We start from the raw sequence: 18,709 nt of genomic DNA, 5'->3' as shown, positions 1-18,709 counted from the left end.
CCATTAGCGCCTAAGAAGATTGCGGACAAGTTCATTCGTCAGTGCGGAGTTCTTGTGAAGGACCAACTCCCGATCTCCCTTCAAGAATGGAGAGAGCCAGCAAAGCCACGTCCAGATCTTACTTTTGTCGACGACAGACAAAAAGTTCTGCTTTGGGAAACTCTCATGGAACATTTCACCCTACCAGCTCATTTCACAGATGCAGATGTGGAGAAATTCAAGGACGCTGCTTTTAGGAAGATGGCGGTTGCATTCAACAACCACAAGAATTGTGTATGGGCAAGTACGTCAAGGGAGGAAGGAAGACTCCAGTATTCGAGGGAACACTAGAGAAGCAAAGTGCTCATTGGGACGATTTCGTGAAATTCAAGGATTCGGAAATATCTAAGGAACGGTCGAGAATAAACAAGGCCAGTGCCGAAAAAAGGATAAGTTCCATAAGCTGGGGCCAGGTGGCTACGCGGTGGCAATGCCTAAGTGAGATAAGTCTGAGAAAGAGATGGAGGATGCAGGTGTCACTCCGAAAACATTGAGCTGGCCCCCCAGGTGCAAGACTTGGTTCTATGCGCATGGGGGGAGTTGGACCCGAAGACAGGCAAAGTTTCGAAGAAGGCATGTCTGAACGGAGCCGAAGATAAGCTACTTGTTGCAATAGAAGAGGCTCAATCGGGGGTGTTCCAGCCCAATAGAGAGAACGACGAGCTTACGCGTGCCCTGGGAAATCCTGAACACCCGGGAAGAACACGAGGCAAGGGCGCTATTCTGTGGTCTGAGGGGTTTTCGGACTGGAACGCCGACTACAGAACCCGTGCGAGAAAGAAGATTGCGGAGGAGAAGAAGAGGAAGATGGAGGAGGAGCAGAGGAAGCTGGACTATGAACGCCTTCAAGGCCTAGAATCAGCGCACGCGGACTTCGCAGTCAAATTCTAGCGGTAGTAGGAGCAGATCGACTCACTTAGCCAGCAAAGGGGGTCTCAGCAGCTCCAGCAGCTAGAGGATGATCCAGCATTGGATAGCACCGTCCCATCCATGCCGAGAAGCAGCGTGGGTTCCGCCCCGGGCGACGCAATGCTGGATAGATACCCCATGGATGACATCATGGAGAACACTAACTGCGAGCTACACTTCAAAATGAAGAACATATCCATGAAGGTGGCGGACGTCGTTGCTTTTACAAATCCCCCCGAGGTAACCTTCCATTGCAACCCGATTCCAGCGGGCTATGCTCGTGTCTTGGTTGATGAGGTGGTGGACCAATATTCGGGGCTAGAGCTTGACATTCCTGGAGGTGACGAGGAGCACACACTGGGAGAGGCCAAACATCGTATCATCCTATGGAAAAAGGATTGCATCATCTTTCGAAGGCCACCGACACCGCGTCAGCTGACTCCTCGTCGAAGTCCGCCACCGAGTCAGCAGACTCCCGCTCCTCCAAGTCCACCAACGCGTCAGGCCACTCCTCCTGCTCCAAGTTCGGCAAAGCGTCAGGCCAGTCCTCCTCCAAGTCTGACACAACGTCACACCACTCCTCCTCCAAGTCCGGCACAACTTCAGGCCACTCCTCCTCCAAGTCCGGCACAGCTTCAGGCCACTCCTCCTCGTCCAACTCAGCCACGTCAGCTGTCTCCGCCGCCTTTGCAATCATGGAAGAGAGCCACTGCAGCTATGGTGCGTAGCGGTACAAGTCGAGGTAGGACGGGAGGTACAGGCGGAGGCAAGCGATTTCAATATGGTCCAAGCAGCCTCACGCCACTTCCACAGAGGCCTTATGACGAGTCCGAGGAGGAAAATGCAGCCATATCGAAGGCCGAGGTGGAAGCCCATTTTGCACCGAAACCGCCACCGCCGCCAAGGGAGAAAGTGCCTGAGGAAAAGATTGACCACTTCATTCATATGGCTAGACCACCAGCTCCCAAGCTTGTTGACACAGACTATGAGCGCCACCTCAGGAAGTTAAATCGAGCATGTCTACAGAAAGAGGCGAGCTCGAGCTTGAGCAAATCAGCTGGCAAAAGGAGCGGTAAAACCGTTCCCGGCTGGGAGAACAGGCGGCGCAATTAATCCCCCGCTTGTTGTGCCAACAACACATGAGAGTACGCGCGCCCAATATTATTGTGGGCAAACCGTTAACGTTCCCGGGCTGGGCGATGTGGTAATAACCGAGGAGCATATTGAGTAGGCTAAAAGGCTCATGATCACTGTTGGACAACTCCTCGATATCGAGCCCATGTCTCTGATTAGAGAGGAGGAAATAAAACGGAAATATGTCCGGGGCCAACCTTTGGTCGAGCCAGACGAGATCAAGAAGCTCCCAACGAGAATGTATGAATTGCATCAATGGTACATGGACATTACTAAGATTTCCAATCGAGAGTCCCTCATGGTGAATGTCAAGAAGGATCATTACTTCCATGAGAAAGCTATGTCCGTTGAGTATTCAGAACTATTTCAGTTATACAATCAAGACGCACTCGACAAATCTATCGTCAGTTGCTATTGTCTGTAAGTGATTTCTTTCTGTAATTTAAGTCTCAAGCTAGCTGTAGTGATCATTGTGATCAATCATTACCTGTAATTATCCTCACTATATTCTTTTCTGTGGTATTATGCAGGATGAAGATGTATGAAATGAAAAAAGGGGACGCTATGGCATTGGGTTTATTGACCCAAATACCATTAATGAATACACATGGAAATTAGATGCATATTATGAAAAAAGTGTAGAGGAAAGCATGCTAGAGTTCTTCAAGCGCCTCAATACCAATGAAGATATACTACTTCCTTACAACTTCGAGTGAGTCACACTGTCATGTACTACAAATTCTATTTTTGCCTACTAGCTAGCTACATGTTTTTGCTTACATATGCCCGCTTAATTAAGACATGCAAACGTGTGTGCATGCAGATTTCACTAGATCTTGTTAATCATTAAAGTTGATGAAGGAACAGTTAAAATACTGGACTCACTACTTAAAAAAGAAAGTGACTACACCATTTTGTTTGGGATAGTCAACAGGTAATTTCAATCATTATTAACTATATCTCGGCCTATTTAGTTCGTCATTTCCTGATATGAACTATTTAATAACCCCTTTATTCATTTTCTTTGTCGGTGGGCGGGGCTTGGGCAAAGTTCATCAGCGTCACTCCAGGTCAATGGAAACGAAAGCTAAAATGGTATCGACCCAAGGTAAGTAATTAAGTAGTACTAGCTAGCTAGCTGCCATCTCTTTAATTATCATGCTTGATTAATTATTATCTGATCAAATTCCATTCTCGTAAAGGCCCTGAAGCAGGCGCCGGAGAATAATCTGTGTGCATACTACGTTTGCGAGAACATTCGCATGATGGTGTCCGAAAGGAGCAGATCTCAAAGACAGGACTGGGTACGTTTGTCAGAACACTATTCATAATTTTTACACCATTATCGATATCTAGTCACATAACTAATACACATGCATATTGATCTCCTTAACAGTTCAGAGAGGTGCGGGAGCAGCTCCTAGCAGAGGAGCGCATAGAAGCAATTCAAGAGGAAATAGCGGGATTTTTGCTTGACCAGGTCATAGATCCCAAAGGAGAATACTATTACCCGCTACCGCCCCCATGAACCACTTTCAATTGTCATCGTGCTCCGAAGGCACCAATTAGGCTAATGCCACTGGCTCTGAAGGCACCAATTAGGAGAAATTGTATATAGCTAGCTAATTGTATATATATACATGTGTATATATATGTGTGAATTAATGGTGGTTGTGAGACATTCGATGATATATATATATATGATCGGTTCTACTAGAAATTCTATTTATATATATGCATAACGTGTACAATATGTAGTATCGTAAAATACCAGCAAACGAAAAAGAATTAAATGGAAAACATAAAATTAAATGAAAAAAAAATCATAAACCAAAAATCCCCCAACATTTTAATACCGGTTGGTGTCACCAACCGGTACTAAAGGGCTCCCTGCCCCCGGAGCTGGCTCGTGCCACGTGGTTGCCCTTTAGCACCGGTTCGTGCTGAACCGGTACTAAGGGGGGGAGGGGGGCTTTAGTGCCCACACTTTAGTGCCGGTTACCGAACCGGCACTAAAGGGCCTTACGAACCGGTGCTATTGCCCGGTTCTGCACTAATGGCATGTCATTAACCTCATCCTCCTAAGACTCTCCTATTACCTATCACATTTCTTCATGTCAAGGTTGCAATCATACATGTGTGCAGCGAACGGCTTCAACATCTGTGAGGTTGTGAATTGAGCGTAACTCATATGCTTATGTTCCTTATGATGCAACAAACCTACGAGAATTCAATTCCTAGACTTGGCAGTGATGCTCGCATTTTTTTGAATTTATTTCAGGTTTTCCGATGATGTTTGTTCGGTGGCAGGAGATATTTTCGTCGAGTACGAGGCGCGTGTGGTGACTTTGTCAATATCAAGATGTTGTGCCAGCTCAGTATCTCAAAAGTATTTATAGGGATAGAGTGTCCATGTGTGTGAGCATATGTGATTGTATTGTATTAAAAAAAACACATGTAAGGCTCTTCGCCTCTACACATTAGGCACGCAGGGCCACATGAATGGCGTCATCATTGTCAGCCTTTTTGGTTGAATTCCTATATTCCTTCCAGTTTCTTCACTTTTGGTTCCTATGCTTTTTAATCTTGGCATCTCATGAGAGTGTGTTGTCAAGTCTGCACACAACGAGGACTTATGGCTTGCACATAATGTACAATATGCAAAAGATAATTCATGCCACAATCGTGAGATCCCTCTTTGATTTAGTATTCTTGTGGAACACTATGTGATTTTGTGGTATGGTAAATGTTGAGGTAGTGGATACTTCCTTGCGGCTGAAAACTCAGTCTAAGAGCATCTCCAACAGCCGCGCCAAAAGACGCGCGCGCGGTAAATTGACTTTATAGCGCGCGCGGGACGTTTTCGCGCGCTCCAGCGATGGCGCGAAACTAGCGCGCGCGGGGGAAAAGGCGGCCACTCGCGCGCTACATTTGGCGCGCCGCGTCCGGCGCGCCTATAAATTGCAGCGCCTCCGTCGCTCTCTCCATCGCCCTTTGCCGCTCTCTCCGTCTCTCCATCGCCCCCTGCCGCGCTCTGCCGCCGACACGCCACCACCGCGCCACGATGCCGCCTAGGCGCCGGGGAGGTACGGGCTACCGCGGCGTCCGCGTGCATCCGTCCGGCACCTACTCCGCCGAGATTCGGTCGGGCGGCGGCATGCGGCTCCGTCTCGGAACTTTCGACACCGCCCAGGAGGGCGCCCGCGCGTACGACGCTGCGGCGTGGCGCCTCCTGCGGTCCCGTCAGGACATGAACTTCGCCGACGTGGCGACGCGGGAGCGCGCACAGGAGTTGGCGCCTTTCCCGCGGCTTCTCACTGACGAGGATCATCGCAAGCACCGGAGGCGGGAGCATCGTCTCAGGCTGGCCGAGATGGACGAGCAAGCCATGGCGCTGTGGAGTCATCGCTTCCCGGAAGACACCAACGAGGAACAGTTATTCGCCCAGAGAAGAGCGAGGAGGGCGAAGAGGAGAGAGGAGCGAGCCGACTATCGCGAGGACAAGCGAACACGGAAGGCGGTCGCTAAATACAATCAAGCGCTAGGAGATGCTTCCTCCTGGAACTCCGGCGAGGAGCGGTTTCTTGACGCCTACGCTCCGACGTCGGAGGAGGACATCACTGAGACAGAGCCCGAGTCGGACGAGTAGTAGTAGGAGAACTATCTACGAAACCAAATATATAGTAGGAGAACTATCTACGAAACCAAATATGTAGTAGAAAAAACTGAAATATAGCGCGCCCGCTGGAGCGGCGTGGGCGCGCTTAATTTGTAGCGGCCGCTGAAGCCAGCGCACCGCTGCGTGCAAAAGCTGGCTAACCCGGCGCTGTATCGCGACTTTTAGCGCGTGGCGTGTTGCGCGGCTGTTGGAGATGCTCTAAATCTCCTATATTTGGTGTGACTACAGGTATGATGGTTTCAGTAGAAGAGGCTAGTATTGTATTGCTCCACCAACTCTTCCCATTTCCTTGAAAATTTCCATTGTCCAATTCTAATGGCAGAGCTAGCGAATTGCCAAAGTCTGGGCACATTCATAAGCTAAAATTTACTTTGGTCCATCAAACACGACAAGTATCATATATTTGGATAAACGTTGACAGTGTCCCAGCTCAGGGGTCTTTCACCATGTCGATTCCCAGCTTGGTGAACCGGGCTGAGGACCCCTTGGTCGGATCCGTCCTCAGCCACTTTGGGTGACCCATGGTGCATTATACGAAGACTGAAGTCTTGGCGTACAAGCTAAAGATCCCGGAACCATGGAGGACTCTATCTCCACTAACATAGTTGACTAGGATCTTTAACCCTAGACCCCCAGTATGTTATATAAGCCTGGGGCCGGACTCGTCGGTAAATCACTAGACAATCCCTTGGTATTTCACCTGTCTTTTGTACACACCCCAATCGCAATATACACAAGCAAGAGTAGGGTATTGTCTCCACCATGAGACTCGAAACCTGGGTGAAACCTTGTCTCGTTTTACCATCCAACCCAATCACCTAGCTAGGATACCCTACCGAGGGATCTGTTAGAATTAGCTCCTACACTGGTGGCTCATGCAGGTCCTGCTAGGTGAACTCAGTGTCTCGATGGCAGTCCAGATTAGATCTAGCGCGATCTATGCGCCACGCTAGATGTTCGCCTTCGATGCCGCCACGAGCCGACTCGACTGGCCACCTCAGCTAGGTCAAGAATTTCACTCCCGGTCGAGTCATCAGATTCGGAAACCTAGAGTACTCTGTGGATTCCCGCCGAGCTGATCCTCCAGAGTTTGGCCTCACGCGAGATCCAGAGTTGGTTCTCCCGGACTCGATGTGAGATTGGATCCAGGAAGAAGTTCAATTTTTTTACCCATCTAATCATGGATATCGAGAACCTCACCGACATCCTTGAGGGCGCCACCGAGGAAGCGAAAGACATGGAGGAGGAAAACGATGAGCCCGCAGACAGCTAACCGCCATCCACGTACGGTGCCCTTACCGTGGTTGGCAACCTTTGTCCATGAATGCTACATAGTGGACACAAATCACACAAGCGAAAAGCTCAGGGAATGACACCGGAGATGGTCCGAATACAAACCGGGAGAGGAGAGTCCACCACGCGAACCTCGGTCGTTAAGCAACTTCGGCGAGCATGATCTTGAAGTGGTGGACATAGAGCTTGACAATGACAACCCGCGTCACGATCAGGCTCGGAACAATATAATAAGGTAAGCGGTAAAATTGGCTCTGGACTGAACCGGTTGGTTGAGAAAGCTTACGAGCTTGATGAGGCCTGGCAGCAGGTTCTCACTTACGAGGAGAATCTGAAGGCCAAGGCTATTCCGACAGACTTTGTCAGTTCATCACAACTCACAAATCTCCTCTTCCGTGGAAGCCCAGCTCAATTATGTGTTCCTCCTAGCATAGCTCAATCATTAGGCTCCATCGCCCAGCACCTTGGGCGAGAGTTGCACGCCAGCCTCCAGCAACCGAAACCGATGGCCAACGGCAATGTGTTTAAGCCGCCGCGTGAGAATGGAACATGGGGCTTCGTCATTAGGTTAGGGCGTGTTTGGTTGCGGAACGAAGTGGAATGGAATGTCATGGTTCCATTCCACTAGGATGGGTCGGTTCAGTCTCTGTGTTCGCTTGAGCACAATAGATGGAATGAAATGGATAAATTTCGGTGTTTGGTTGGAGAGATTGAATCGAATGAATTTGGTTCCGCTCACAATAATTTATAACTCCATTGGCAAGCATAAATAGTTTTGAACAACATTTGAATTTCACAATGATTTATCACTGAAATATATAATCTGATATTTGATTGTTTATATATAAAAAATGGTAGTCACAGCAACTTTTCAGAAAATAAATAACAAATGTTGATGAAGCACAAAATCTAGATCACAAAGTATTATACTACCAGTCTCAACACAGAGCACACAAAGCTAGCACTAATCAAGTTGAGTACTAAGTACTGATTATTGGACGGAGAATGCCAGGTTGCCAATCGAAGAAGCTTGCTCATGCCGCCGCTGATGCTTCTCTTGCTGCTTGCCGAACTGGCTGCTCCCTGGTTGGTGCTGCTACCGCCCAGGTGTGTGGATGCCACTAGCCGGCTAGCTACTGGGAAGGAGACGAGCCGAGCCGATCGCCGCTTATCTGCTCTGCTTCCCAACAAATCGGCTGCATCTGACCTGCCATCGTTGCTGCCTACTGGGTGAGAGGAATGAGAGGAGGGAGCAATCAGCTGCTGCTTGACGAGAGTTAGACGGGGGAGGAGGAGTCGTTCCAGAGGGCGAGCCGAGGGAGAGGCCGGATCAAGAGGGAGCCGCCCCGTCCTTTCCCAGATCCTTGGTCGAGGGGTAGGAGACGCGGCGAAGCTGCATCTCCGACGAGGGGAAGGAGACGCCGGCGAGGCTGCATATCCAACCGCGACGAGGGGTTGCCGTAGAGGAGGGGGAGGTGTATGGCCGCCGCCATGCCCATCGAGGGAGAGGGAGCGGGGCGCCGCGCAGGACGCTTTCCTCGTGTTGGTGAGTGGGGGACGAGGCGAGAGAGACGCGTTTCGGGGTCCGGCCAATTTGAAGGAACCACCCGGTTCGGCATATGGGGTGAATATTCTCTCCAGGGAACCAGTGCGTTCCGTTCCATTTTTTAACTAAACACAGGGAGCGATAACACAGGAATCGCTCCCATGTGCAGGTCCGACCCGTTACATTCCACTTCATTCCCTGAACCAAACACACCCTTAGCATCATGCTTGGGATCGAGCACTCAGATGGGGTATCTCACTATGGGTAAGCAAACAAGAATGAAGCAATTTTGCGTGACGAATGGGCCATTTTATTGCTGCCGTGACCTGGTTGATACCAGGTAACTGATGCGGAAATAACTAGTTATTGAAGCAATCTCCTACATGCTGAGAACTATTCTAACATCACTCATGGAGTGTTTTCAGAAAAGGGGCAGTAGCGCACTGTTTAGTGAAGGAATGTTACTCCTTTCGTCCCTCACCCTAGTATCACATCATTTGATGAATAAAAGAACATTCCCGTAAAGAAAGATCTAAAAGCATCTGTTAATGGGATTATTATTACAAAATCATAAAACAAGCGCCTCGGTGGCCTTCGTGTGTGTGTAAGCAGAAGGGCCAAAGGGAGAAGTATATTTTTCATGCACGTGAATAATAATAATAATAAGCGCAAAAAAAGAAACAAAATTAAAATCTGAAGAAAAGAGCTGCAAAGTCCAAGACAAAAGAAATATTCAGGAAAAGGATAAAAAACCATCAGCACATACTCCTTGTCATGCGTAGTTAAGAAAGGAAACAGAAATTCAACTTTGCAAGACGAAAAACATGATCAACTGATATAAAACGACTCCAAACATGGCAACTATATATAGTAGCAACATTAACTGACGAAGTTTCACCAACACAACCGAACGATACAATGACAGAGCAATAAGCAGTTCCAACACTGCTCGACACAAATAACCGAAGCTTAACAAGTTTTCAAAACAACTAGAACAACTATCACCACCACCAAATACCGCCACCGCCACCATAGATGCAGTAAAGAACCTGACACCATCTCATTTCTTCTTGGCCGCAGCCTTGGTCACCTTGGCGCCGGTCGGATCCTTCTTCTCCACGGCCTTGATAACACCCACGGCAACCGTCTGCCTCATGTCACGCACAGCAAAGCGGCCCAGGGGAGGGTACTGGGCAAAGGTCTCCACCACCATGGGCTTGGTGGGGATCATCTTGACGAACCCAGCATCACCGTTCTTGAGGAACTTGGGCGCCGCCTCAATCTCCTTGCCAGACCGCCGGTCGATCTTGGTCTGGATCTCAGCAAACTTGACAGCAATGTGGGACGTATGGCAGTCCAGCACCGGGGCATAGCCGTTGCTGATCTGGCCGGGGTGGTTCATGATGATGACCTGGGCGGTGAAGTTGGCAGCCTCCTTGGCAGGGTCATCCTTGGAGTTGGAAGCGACGTACCCACGCTTGAGATCCTTGACAGCCACATTCTTGACGTTGAAGCCGACGTTGTCACCAGGAAGCGCCTCCAGGAGAGACTCATGGTGCATCTCAACGGACTTCACCTCAGTGGTCAGGCCAGTAGGACCAAAGGTGACAACCATGCCTGGCTTGATGACTCCAGTCTCAACACGCCCCACTGGCACAGTTCCAATGCCGCCAATCTTGTACACGTCCTGAAGGGGAAGACGGAGGGGCTTGTCTGAGGGCCTCTTGGGCTCATTGATCTGGTCCAGGGCCTCGAGAAGGGTGGGGCCCTTGTACCAGTCAAGGTTGGTGGACCTCTCAATCATGTTGTCACCCTCGAACCCAGAGATGGGAACAAAGGGAACCTTGTCAGGGTTGTAACCAACCTTCTTCAGGTATGAAGAGACTTCCTTGACAATTTCTTCATAACGGGCCTTCGAGTACTTGGGAGTGGTGGCATCCATCTGGCACAGATCATAAGAGCAATCTCATCAGATAAACAGAATTATTGAAAAGTAACAATGCAAACAAACACAAATGAGAAACAGAATACATGTATATACCCAAGTACTGATGGAAGTTGCACGGAATAAGACATAACGATGCAAACAAATACAAATGAGATTAACAGCCAAACAAACAGTTGCACTTATCAACTGGACCTGGACATTTACTAGGTAGTTCTGAACCTTAAAACAACAAGGATATAGTACATTTCTAAATTCCTGTGCTAATGAAGATAGACATTGACCAAGTAATTCTGAACCTTCAAGTGGATAGCAAAGATGTCAACCAGTTGCAGGATGTTCACGTAATAATGAACATTGAAATTGACAAAGTAATTCTGATCCTTAACATCAAGTGGATAACAAAAGGATGGCAATCAGTTCATAGGATGTGTTCTGTACTAATGAATATTGACTTAAGTAATTCTGAGCCTTATCAAGTTGATATCAAAATGGTACACAAATCAAATGGTCACTCATAAAAATGGACATTGAAAGTCGAATAGAAGTATACCTTGTTGCAGCAGCAGATCATCTGCTTCACACCAAGAGTGAAAGCAAGGAGAGCGTGCTCACGGGTCTGGCCATCCTTGGAGATACCAGCCTCAAAACCACCAGTGGTGGAGTCAATGATAAGCACAGCACAATCAGCCTGGGAGGTACCAGTGATCATGTTCTTGATGAAATCACGGTGACCAGGAGCATCGATGACAGTGCACGAGTACTTGGTGGTCTCGAACTTCCACAGAGCAATATCAATGGTGATACCTCTCTCACGCTCAGCCTTGAGCTTGTCAAGCACCCAGGCGTACTTGAAAGACCTCTTGTTCATCTCAGCGGCTTCCTTCTCGAACCTCTCGATCACACGCTTGTCAATGCCTCCAAGCTTGTAGATGAGGTGGCCAGTCGTGGTTGACTTGCCAGAGTCGACATGGCCAATGACCACAATGCTGATGTGGATCTTCTCCTTGCCCATGGCTGCTGGAGCTACGAACTACCTGCATGGACCAAATTAGGGGTGGTTAAACGAGTTCAAATAATTCAATGCTACAGTTTAAACTTTGACACAATTAGGGGTGGTGATATGAGTTCAAGAAGTTCAATACTACTGTTTCACATTCAAATGGATAATGGATAACTATTTAATGACAGTGTTAATTTGCAACAATAACAATATTAAACCATTGGTAACTATATAATTTATCAGGCAATACTTGACAGGCAAGCAGAACTAGACTTGAAACTACATAATAGCTAGAATTGCACTAATAATACTGCAACAGACCACCAACAGACACAAACAGTGCCAGTGAAAACAGTTAAATTCAGTGATAGCACCACTACAATTATTCAAATTCATCACATAAGTCATGTAAAACTATTCCAAATGATTCTTAACAGAAGAATAAGATAAACATAGACCAGAATACCTTGTCAAGTAGCCAAGCATGTTCTAATCCGATGTGACAAGATTAGCAGGCAAGGCAACTACTTAACAAGGCAATTCAGGTTGAGAGCAAATTGGAGATGCAGGGGATCGTCTGCAGAAGCACCCAATAGGAATCGAACCTATATGTGAAGGCCCCACGGGGAGGCCTTCAGTCTTTACCATTAGACGATGGGCACTTTTGCATCTCCGATTTGCTAACAAGACCAGTGCAAACTATACATACCTAAACTCGAGGAAATCGGACAAAAAACCGCAGGATAATACAAACTGGTGCTGCAGGATTAACATCACGAGATCTCCATCTACCCGGCTCAACGATTGCAAATAAACAGATCTCTCTACAGCAGGACTACTTTAGCACAAGAGACATACAGATCGCATCGATCTATCAACTATAACATGACGGTGATTAGCATGCAAAATAAACAGATCCAGAGCCTCAGAGACCAATACAGCAAGTTCATAAGACAGGCTCGAAATCAAGGCGAACAGGCGAACCGAGTAGATCTAGATAATCAGATGCGACGACCGACCTACAGATGCGACCCGTATACCACCTACTGGCGCGCGAACGACCTACAGATGCGACGGCGTACGAGCGAGCAGAGGTAACCACCGGCGCGGTAACGGCCGGCGGGGAGGAGTACCTGGCCTACCGGACACGAAGAGGACGGAGGGGCGATGGGGTCAAAGCCTGCGGCGGCGATGGGGTGGGAGGTGGAGGAGGGATGGATGCCGTCGGCCCCGGTTTATATAGGATCTCACGGGCGCCTAGGGTTTATCCGGGGCCTCTGGATCGTGGGACGGGCGGCTGGGATGGTGGTTGTTTCTCGTCCGTTCGATCCCGATCGTGCGGTTGCTCGTGGCGCCCTGTGCATTCGCGTTTCGTAGCGCCTACGTCCGTCTTTTTTTTCTTTTGAACGTCTCGCCTACGTCCGTCTTGGCCGTGAAGGAATATCCTCTTGTTGTTTAAGAGGATCTCGCAAATCCAATACAAGTCATGTGAACTGCGTTTTTTCGGCTGGTTTAGACAAAAATACGGCCGAGCAGATCTGAGAAAAGGGCCCGACGTGTAACAGTTTTACAGGCGGCCCGTAAACCAACTGTCATTCCGGTATATATGCGGGCGCCAGGTCATTTTAGGGTTCCCGTTCGTCATTCCCCTCATCCATCTCCGTCGCAAAATCAAAACTCCGGCGAGAAATCTCTTCCCCTTTGGCAACAATTTCCGGCGCATTCGAGCACCGGATCTTGACGGCGATGGCGTCCGAGGGTGCAGGGCGTGGCAGCGGCGGGGGGTTCGGCGGGCACAATGGGTTCGGGTGCGGCGGGGGTTCGGCGGGCGTGGTGTGTTCACTGGCCGCAAGCAGCGCAATGACGACGAGGCTAGCAACTCCTCTCTCCGCCCTCCCGTGGAAGAGAAGCGCAAGGAGCAGGCACGCACCGGCGGCGCGAAATCCCGCAGCACCGGCTCGCGGGCGTGGGCAACTTTTCGGCGACTCGGGAGGCTCTTCGATCCATCCATCCAATGGCTCCGGGCAGCCGAGCGCGCATGGTGGGAGGCAAAAAGGAGGCCACCGCCATCGTCGGAGATGCAACTGCGGCCGCGCGCATGCCGGCGCTCCAAGAGGAGTACCAGTTCGTCTCGACCCTCTTCGGTATGCTGATCTACTACACCCTCCATGACAACAAGGGTGGCGACGGCAACTCTGACAACGACTCCGGTGATGAGGGTGGCGACGGCGACTCTGACAACGAGGGCGACAACGGTGACTCCGGCAACAAGTAGATGTAGTATGCTAGTGTCTTAGATTTCCCGTTGCTATGTTTAATTTCGGTTTGTAATGAACTCTATATGGTATGTACTAGATGAACTCCCGCGATCTAGTTTTAAGCGCGAAATGCAAGTTTAAATATGCGGGCTCGGTATGCAGGATCTGCTCTGGCTCAGCGTCCGACGTCATGCAAAAAACGTTTTCAGGATACCATAAACGAGTTTTGCGAGACGGCCGGTTGATGGATATGCTAGAGATGCTCTTACAATCAAATAATGTTGAGGCCAGGTCACGTAAATGAACGATGGATATAATTGGGTCCAAAGAAATGAGGCTTTGGCTGATCCGTGACACTGCTGCAGCAGGGCGAAGATCCAATGACCAGTTCACCACACATGTTAACAAAACATTTTCAAAGCTGCACAAATGCAAGAGAGGGCGACCCAAAAGAAAACATGTACTCAATCAGAAATGTTTTGAGCAATGATTTTTTTCATGTCTATATATGTGCTTAATTTTGGTATATTTTTGGGATTTTTGTTCGATCCAAATAACTATTTGGTGTTAATCTAATAGATACTTGTAAGGTGATTTTCATATCAATTCCCTCGTGCAGTGTTTATGATAGTAGCACTGAAAGTTTGTATGGCTATATATACTTAAACGATAAGTATGGTTTCTCTTTTTAGATTCGACTACTTGGAGAGGATACAATGATTATAGGCCTATAGCTTCTATCTGTATATAACTAGTTCTTTAGATGTCTAATTAAACTTGATTGTATGGTCTCGATCGTGGTGTATTTTGTTTACCTAGGATAATAAACATACGTTGTTCTTGTGATGTTGCAGGGGAATCAGACACTGGCATGATGACATTTTCCCTCATAATAAAAGCACCAGCATGCCACTCATAAAACTGGAGTCAAATTAGGTACATACTGTTGCAGGGTATTGTTATGTTAGTGTTCTCCTGACCTTTCTTTTTTGTAGCTATCAGTTTTGTGTTCTTTCAAATTAATGCCAAAATTTGTTGGCATTATCAATTGTTTGGCAATTCTCATGTGCAATGTATAGATGGGTCAAATATCAGGATTATGTTCATTTATGTTCCCATTTTTGTTAAAATTATTAAGAACTAAGGTTTGAATTAATTAGTTCAATTAGATTCCGTCGATAGAAAATTTGAAGCTCCATGATGTGGCAAGAGGATTTATGCACTAAATTATGCACGTCTTCAAGTTTTGCATATCAATTTTAGTACTTGTGCTGAACAGGAGGAAGCCTAGAATTCGCTTTAGAGATAGAACTCATCAATATAGAAGAGTAACACCTATACAAAATCAAATCTGGTTAGAGAAGCCGATTGTACCTTCTTCCCGAGTGCCCAATGCAAATGACTAATGTTGACGATGCCACTCACTTGCCTTGTTTTTAAAGATCACATGTGCAACACACCAACGCAAGGGGAATCTCATGGAGGGGGGACAAGACATATTTGTCGGGTTGAAGGAGCACATGAAAGTAGAAATTTTGGCGAGGGCGAAAATTGAAATGCATGTTTGGAGAAACATATTTAGAGGAAAGTGAGAGATAAACAAGAATTATTTGTCACAACATAGTCATAAGCATGTGATGTACACACTTCATATAATGATATTTTGATATATGTTTTCATAGATAAGTTTGTTCTTCCATGACAACGCAAGAACATTCAACTAGATTTAGCTTCCTTGGATTAAGAATAGATCGGGGCAGAAGGTGAGATGGTTCGGTTGCTTTTGTATTGTTCGAGACAACAAAACAACGACATGAAAGCAACATGCATAGCCAAGGGGCAATATATTGAGAGGATGCATGTTGAGAGAAAGTGATAGACGAAAAGTTCAGCGAGAAGGAGGACTAGAGGGGTGTGTGGTGTTTGTAAGAATAGTGAGAAGAAGATGCTTGCATTTCTGTTGTGGTTGAACATTGCATGCAATGTGCTCATTTATGGGAGAAAATAAACATTGTTTTTAAATTCATTTGCTAGCCCTGAAATGCATGGGCAATCCACCAGTAGTATGAACATGTGAGATGTTCAAAGGACTAGAATTGCGATTGTACGTGGAGATTGAGACCTTTGTTGGGCTAAGGAAGATGCAACCAGATGTGCAGATGAAATTGCAAGGCTCAGAGCATCTCCAGCCGTTGCCCCCCTAGGAGGCATAAAAATCGCCGCCTGGGGGCGAGCCGGCGGTACAATCGGCGTTGGGGGCGGCTGGGTGTCCAACCGTTGTCCCCAGGTCGCCCCCAGGCGCCGATATTGGCCCAGTTTTCGGCCCACTTTCATCGAATAAAGGCCCCATATGGGCGAGAATCGGCCCATATTGGGCGTGGTTCATCGTGGTTCGGCGTTGAATTCTTAACATAAATATTTTTGTATCACATACTTCACCACAGAAAATCAAATAGTTCAACAAAATAGTGCAAGAACAAATAGTTCAATATAAATTATATAGTTCAACAAAAAAACTCATATTTCATCACACGTCACGCCCGGCGTCGCCCTTGAGCCTCCATAGGTGCTCCATCAGATCCTGCTGCAGTTGATGATGCACCTGTGGGTCTCGGATCTCCTGACGCATACGAGGTAGGCAGTCCAGGTTGCCGGTAGCTGGTGATCAACTTCGGCTAGAGGACCCTACCTGTAGATTGGTTCAGTGTCAAACACTGGCTCTTCCTGCTCGCTCTCGATGATCATGTTGTGCAAGATGACACAACAAGTCATGATCTCCCACATTTGATCTTTCGATCAGGTCTGAGCAGGGTACCAGACAACAGTAAATCGAGATTGGATCACACCAAATGCCCGCTCGACATCCTTCCTGCAAGACTCCTGCACCTTGGCAAAGTGGGACTTCTTGCCTCCTGGCACAATGTTTGAAATAGTCTTCACAAATGTAGACCATCTCGGATAGATGCCATCAGCTAGGTAGTACCCCTTGTTGTAGTGCCACCCATTGACCTCGAAGTTCACCGGAGGAGAATGACCTTCAACAAGCTTGGCAAAGACAGGGGAGCACTGCAGCACGTCGATGTCATTGTGAGTTCCTGGCATACCAAAGAAGGAGTGCCAAATTCAGAGGTCCTGTGTGGCCACCGCCCCAAGTACCACACTGCAACCGCCTTTGGCGCCTTTGTACATCCCCTGCCAAGCAAATGGCCAGTTCTTCCATTTCCAATGTGTCGTGGAATTGTCACGGCAGATGTCCTAGTGTGAGGACTTAGTCGTGGAGCCATCGCGATGAGATTAGCTTAAAGGGGTTAATCAGGACAAAGGACACGAGGAGTTTATACTGGTTCGGCCCCTTACGATGAAGTTAAAAGCCTAGTCCAGTTTGTAGATGGTATTGCTAGGGTTTCGATGAGCAGGGAGCGAATATGCTTGACCCGGCTCTCGATCTGCTGTTTCTTGTCGTAAGCCACCGCTAGATCGTCCCCTTATATACACGGGTTGACGCCCTGCAGGCTACAGAGTCCCGGCCGGCTTATACAACGTATCCGGCTTGGTGACCTTTCTTACATGCCTTATAATACAAGTTTACATACATGGCGGTTTATATCCATGGGCCTTAAACCGCCTTCGGGTCTGGGCCCTCTACCAAGCTTATCTATGAACCGCCATATCATCTTGGGCTTCATTATGAAGAATCGTCATAGGGATAACCCGGCCCCTCCTGGGCGGGTCATACCTAATAGTTATATCCCCAACATTAGGCCCCGGGTTGATTTGAACTTGTTCATGTCAATCTTCAACACTTAGAAAAATCATTCCTCATCTGTTGCGCAAACCTTATAACCCGCCACGACGTCATCATTAACGGATCTTTATCTTAATGTCTTTCCGACAATCGAGCGTCCAATTAGCTGGATAACCATCATTTGGCCTCCTCGTCTTTCGTGCCTGCCTGTTTTTCTGTTTCCTTATAAATAGGACCATAGAGTCATCTCTCATTCTTCTCCTTCTCCTTTCTTCCTCCTCGCAACACACCGACCCGCACGAACCTCGCCGCCGTTGACCTCCGTCTCCAACCTCAACTCCGGCCGCTGCATCGCCCTGAATAGACTAGAAAACTACGGCGTCACTCCGCTGTTCTAACAGCATCAATAAGCCCTTTTTTCTTCGCCATAGATTTGACATTAGGTTTTGTTGGTGTTCGTCGGTGTTCGTCAGCGTTCGTCGCCGCCCTTCTCTCTCCTTATTTAGTTCCATGGATTAGATCCAAAAACCATATGAATCTTGTGCGGTAATAGTTTTAGCACTCATTCTTGACACTGGAATATATCCCCACCGCGACAGATCTCCTCTAGGGCACCTCTGCTTTTCCACTGTCACCTATGTAGATTTTGATTTTATTTCCTTTTTCTGAACAACTATAGATCCAAATTTGTAACCTCAACCTGTGGAACCTGTTTGTCCTAACACTTGGCAAATTATAGCCTTGGTAGATCTTGAATGCCTTTAGTCATGGTGGCTTATTCTGCCGGTTTATTGTTACTTCATATATCATTAGCCCTTTCTTAAGCCGCCATTCTGAACATGCACTGTACTTGTTAACTTGCAATTTCAACAATCATCTTGAGCCGGGAAATTCTTTCCTGTCTTTTAGGTTGTCCTTTCACCATGCCGCCCAAAACGATCATGACCTGCAACTGGGTTCCCTCCATAGTCTCTGAGGACACCTTGAAGGATTTCGTCACCGCTGGATATTTGCCAGATAAGAGTGTGATGCATTACCGTGTTCCTGACCCGGGCGAAGAGAAGCCTCAGCCCAAGGACGGTGAAGTTATTGTATTTACTGACCATATGAACCGGGGTTTCTCGTCACCCGGCTCTAAATTCTTCAGAGATATCCTAA

The 18,709-nt window shown here is 47.7% G+C and overlaps 1 protein-coding gene across 1 annotated transcript; it reads right to left on the bottom strand.

Moving 5' to 3' along the window:
• Window positions 1-9,433: 9,433 nt before the first annotated feature.
• On the bottom strand, window positions 9,434-12,832 carry LOC125535474 (elongation factor 1-alpha-like). Its single transcript, XM_048698527.1, has 3 exons — window positions 12,682-12,832; window positions 11,099-11,582; window positions 9,434-10,542 (listed from the first exon to the last, which is right to left on the bottom strand). Exons 2-3 carry the CDS (start codon window positions 11,558-11,560, stop codon window positions 9,661-9,663), a joined length of 1,344 nt encoding a protein of 447 aa, XP_048554484.1. The 5' UTR covers window positions 11,561-11,582; window positions 12,682-12,832; the 3' UTR covers window positions 9,434-9,660.
• Window positions 12,833-18,709: the final 5,877 nt, after the last annotated feature.

Source organism: Triticum urartu, chromosome 2 (genome assembly GCF_003073215.2).
Source record: "Triticum urartu cultivar G1812 chromosome 2, Tu2.1, whole genome shotgun sequence".
Classification (NCBI taxonomy): Eukaryota; Viridiplantae; Streptophyta; class Magnoliopsida; order Poales; family Poaceae; genus Triticum; species Triticum urartu.
Note: the sequence above shows the minus strand (reverse complement) of the source record. Positions and strands in the feature narration are given on the sequence as shown.

Excerpts from the sequence above, each read along its gene's own strand:
- LOC125535474 (XM_048698527.1), bottom strand. The coding sequence starts at position 11,560 with ATGGGCAAGGAGAAGATCCACATCAGCATTGTGGTCATTGGCCATGTC. Across the intron at positions 10,543-11,098 it reads TGATCTGCTGCTGCAACAAG|ATGGATGCCACCACTCCCAA; the intron begins GTATACTTCTAT and ends GATCTGTGCCAG.